Source organism: Ranitomeya variabilis, chromosome 1 (genome assembly GCF_051348905.1).
Source record: "Ranitomeya variabilis isolate aRanVar5 chromosome 1, aRanVar5.hap1, whole genome shotgun sequence".
NCBI lineage: Eukaryota > Metazoa > Chordata > Amphibia > Anura > Dendrobatidae > Ranitomeya > Ranitomeya variabilis.
In genome coordinates, this window is record NC_135232.1 from 1,022,162,104 (window position 1) to 1,022,164,884 (window position 2,781).

The 2,781-nt window shown below is 50.1% G+C and overlaps 1 protein-coding gene across 1 annotated transcript; it reads right to left on the reverse strand.

Moving 5' to 3' along the window:
- Nucleotides 1–898: 898 nt before the first annotated feature.
- On the reverse strand, nt 899–2,125 carry LOC143783647 (uncharacterized). Its single transcript, XM_077271926.1, has 5 exons — nt 1,944–2,125; nt 1,683–1,766; nt 1,491–1,601; nt 1,328–1,414; nt 899–1,133 (listed from the first exon to the last, which is right to left on the reverse strand). Exons 1-5 carry the CDS (start codon nt 2,095–2,097, stop codon nt 958–960), a joined length of 612 nt encoding a protein of 203 aa, XP_077128041.1. The 5' UTR covers nt 2,098–2,125; the 3' UTR covers nt 899–957.
- Nucleotides 2,126–2,781: the final 656 nt, after the last annotated feature.

A 2,781-nucleotide genomic window follows, 5' to 3' on the forward strand; every position in this document is an offset into this window, starting at 1 on the left:
GCGTTGCAGGGCTTTGGCCACTACGTTGTGGACAAACTGGCCAAAATGACTGAGAGACAAAGAACTCTGGCGGAGCGTGTAATTTTTGATGCTGTCAGCAAGGGGTCTGATGGCAGTTTATCTGAGCACGCACGTGTTGTTTGTTCCCCACCAATGGAGCGGCCAGAGGGTTCCAATTTTAATAGTTGGGCACAGACACCTATACGAAACAATGTACCACTGGCTTTACAATGGAAACCCACAGGAGTTGTGTACATATGTAGATAATGATGGGTCACAAACAGGACAGAGGCTATTCATTCAAGATTTTGACAGTGTACACCTATATCCTCCATTATTGGAAACCCACAGGAGTTGTGTACATATGCATAGGTCGGAGACATGATGTCTATCTCAGGACCACTGGCTTTACAATGGAAACCCACAGGAGTTGTGTACATATGTAGATAATGATGGGTCACAAACAGGACAGAGGCTATTCACTCAAGATTTTGACAGTGTACACCTATATCCTCCATTATCTCTATGGCCAATATTCATTTAGTATGTAGATGCACCTTTGCCTTATCACTGAAACAAAGGACATCACACAAAAGAACACAGGCCTGACCGCCAATATATCTCACTGATTTCTATGATACGTGCATTAACCATGTTGTGATTGGGATTTGGTTGCAGGTATGCCCCAACATCCCCCCCCCCAGTATATAAAACATCTCTGGCAGCCATCTTGTGCATCTGGCAAGCGGACGTACAAGATGGAGGCACTTTAGGATGCGTTTTGAAAACTGTAGTGCTGTCTTCTTTTTTTTTCCCTTTTGTCTGTGCCTTGGCTCGGCTGGCCCAGGCCTGCTCCCCTAGTACATTAAAACATAAGACAAAATAAGGGTAAAAATAACTGTGTTTTAAACTTCAAACGTGTTATTTACTTATTTTTTTGTGTAACCAAAAAATAAATTACATAGTCCCACGGCGGTGGGCTAGCAGTTGGCGCAGCATGCGTCCATGAGCTTTAACCTGCTCCTGCAGGCGTGATGCTGTCTCCTGCAGGCGCGCTGCTGTCCCCTGAAGGTGCGCTGCTGTCCCCTCCAGCCGCCTCTGCTTGGCCAGCAGGTCTCTCACGGTGGTCGCTTCTATGGATAGAAGAGGTCGGAGAACGGACGGTGATTACTCTGCAAGTACGGCATGTGTGAACATACCCTGAGATTTACTATACACTCAATTTGGTCCTGTCCCAGAGGTCGAGCCCTTTTTTTTTTTTTTTCATTCTCGTCGTTGTCAAATGTGACATCCCACCGATAACCCCTCACACTGTCTGTATACTTACGGAGAAGGGACGCCGGTTCGTCATCCCCGGAAGAGGTGGAAGAGCTGCTCACCTCCCATCCCCTCGCTTGTGCACCAGCTGCCGCAGCTAAAAGGAAGCAAATACATATATGGTTAACAGTTGGACACGCTGTGGGGAAGCGCTCGCAGTTTTGGTCACTTACGAAGGGTGGCCTCTGGTGAGAATGCCGCCGACCCGGGGGTGGAAGATGAGTGGCGGAAGGGTGGTGTTGTGGCCTGCGGTGGGGTGGTAGCGCGCCTGGTCCTTACAGCGTCTGTAATGTATACAGTATTTCAGCTCCCCTCTAATTTCCCGTATGCAGTAATAAAATTGCAATGAATGATGTTTAACATACGTGATATCCCGGGCTGTGAGCTGCCGCTGGTGGCGGATGAAGGCGTGCCGGCTCTTGCTGATGGCTGTTGCCGGCGCCTTCTCCCTACACAAATATTAAAGAACGGTAATATTCAGACATCAAAAGTACAGGGCTCCAGAATTAATAAAAATACCTATGCAACAGTGGCGGGAAAAAATAGGTGCCAAAATAAATGTTCCCCTCTAATGTCCCGTATGCAGTAATAAAATTTCAAATTGCAATCAATGATGGTTAACATACGTGATGTCCCGGGCTGTGGGCTGCCGCTGGTGGAGGATGCTGGTGCTGGTGGCTGTTGCCGGCGCCGTCTCCCTACACAAACATTAAAGAACCTTAATATGTTGACAACAAAAGTACAGGGCTCCAGAATTACCAACAAATACCTAGGCATCATTGGCGGGAAAAGTTAGGAGCCAAATGAAATTTTTAGTCGCCAAATCTACATACATACCGTATTTACCGGCGTATAAGCCGACTTTTTAACCCCTGAAAATCTTCTTAAAAGTCGGGGGTCGTCTTATACGCCGGGTATCGCCTTGCCGGGTGTATATGGTGGGTGGGGGGAGTGGGCCTGATGACGACGAGGGGGCGTCTCACAGGAAAGTGAGTATCCCCCATTACCTCATTGTATCACTGCAGCGTGGGGTCTCTGCTGGGAGCGGCGGCGGCTGTGCTGTGGGGCGGCGGCTCCTCTTCTTCAGTGTGGGGCCTCTGTGCTGCTGGGCGGCGGCGGCTTATCTTCAGGCATCTCGGGACGAAATCTGAATCTGAGCAGCGGCCATGTTCCCGGAGGCCACTGCATTGCACCGATGGAGTTGCCGGCAGGGCCTCCGGGCTTTAAGGAGATACCGGAGGAGCCCCGACTGCCTGAAGATAAGCCGCCGCCGCCCAGCAGCACAGAGGCCCCACACTGAAGAAGAGGAGCCGCCGCACCACAGCACCCACGCGGCACAATGAGGAGCAGCAGCCGCCGCTCCAAGCAGAGACCCCACGCTGCAGCGATACAATGAGGTAAGGGGGCATACTCACTCACGCCATTTGGCTTTTTGAATGGAAAATTAGCTCCAATCATTAGCGG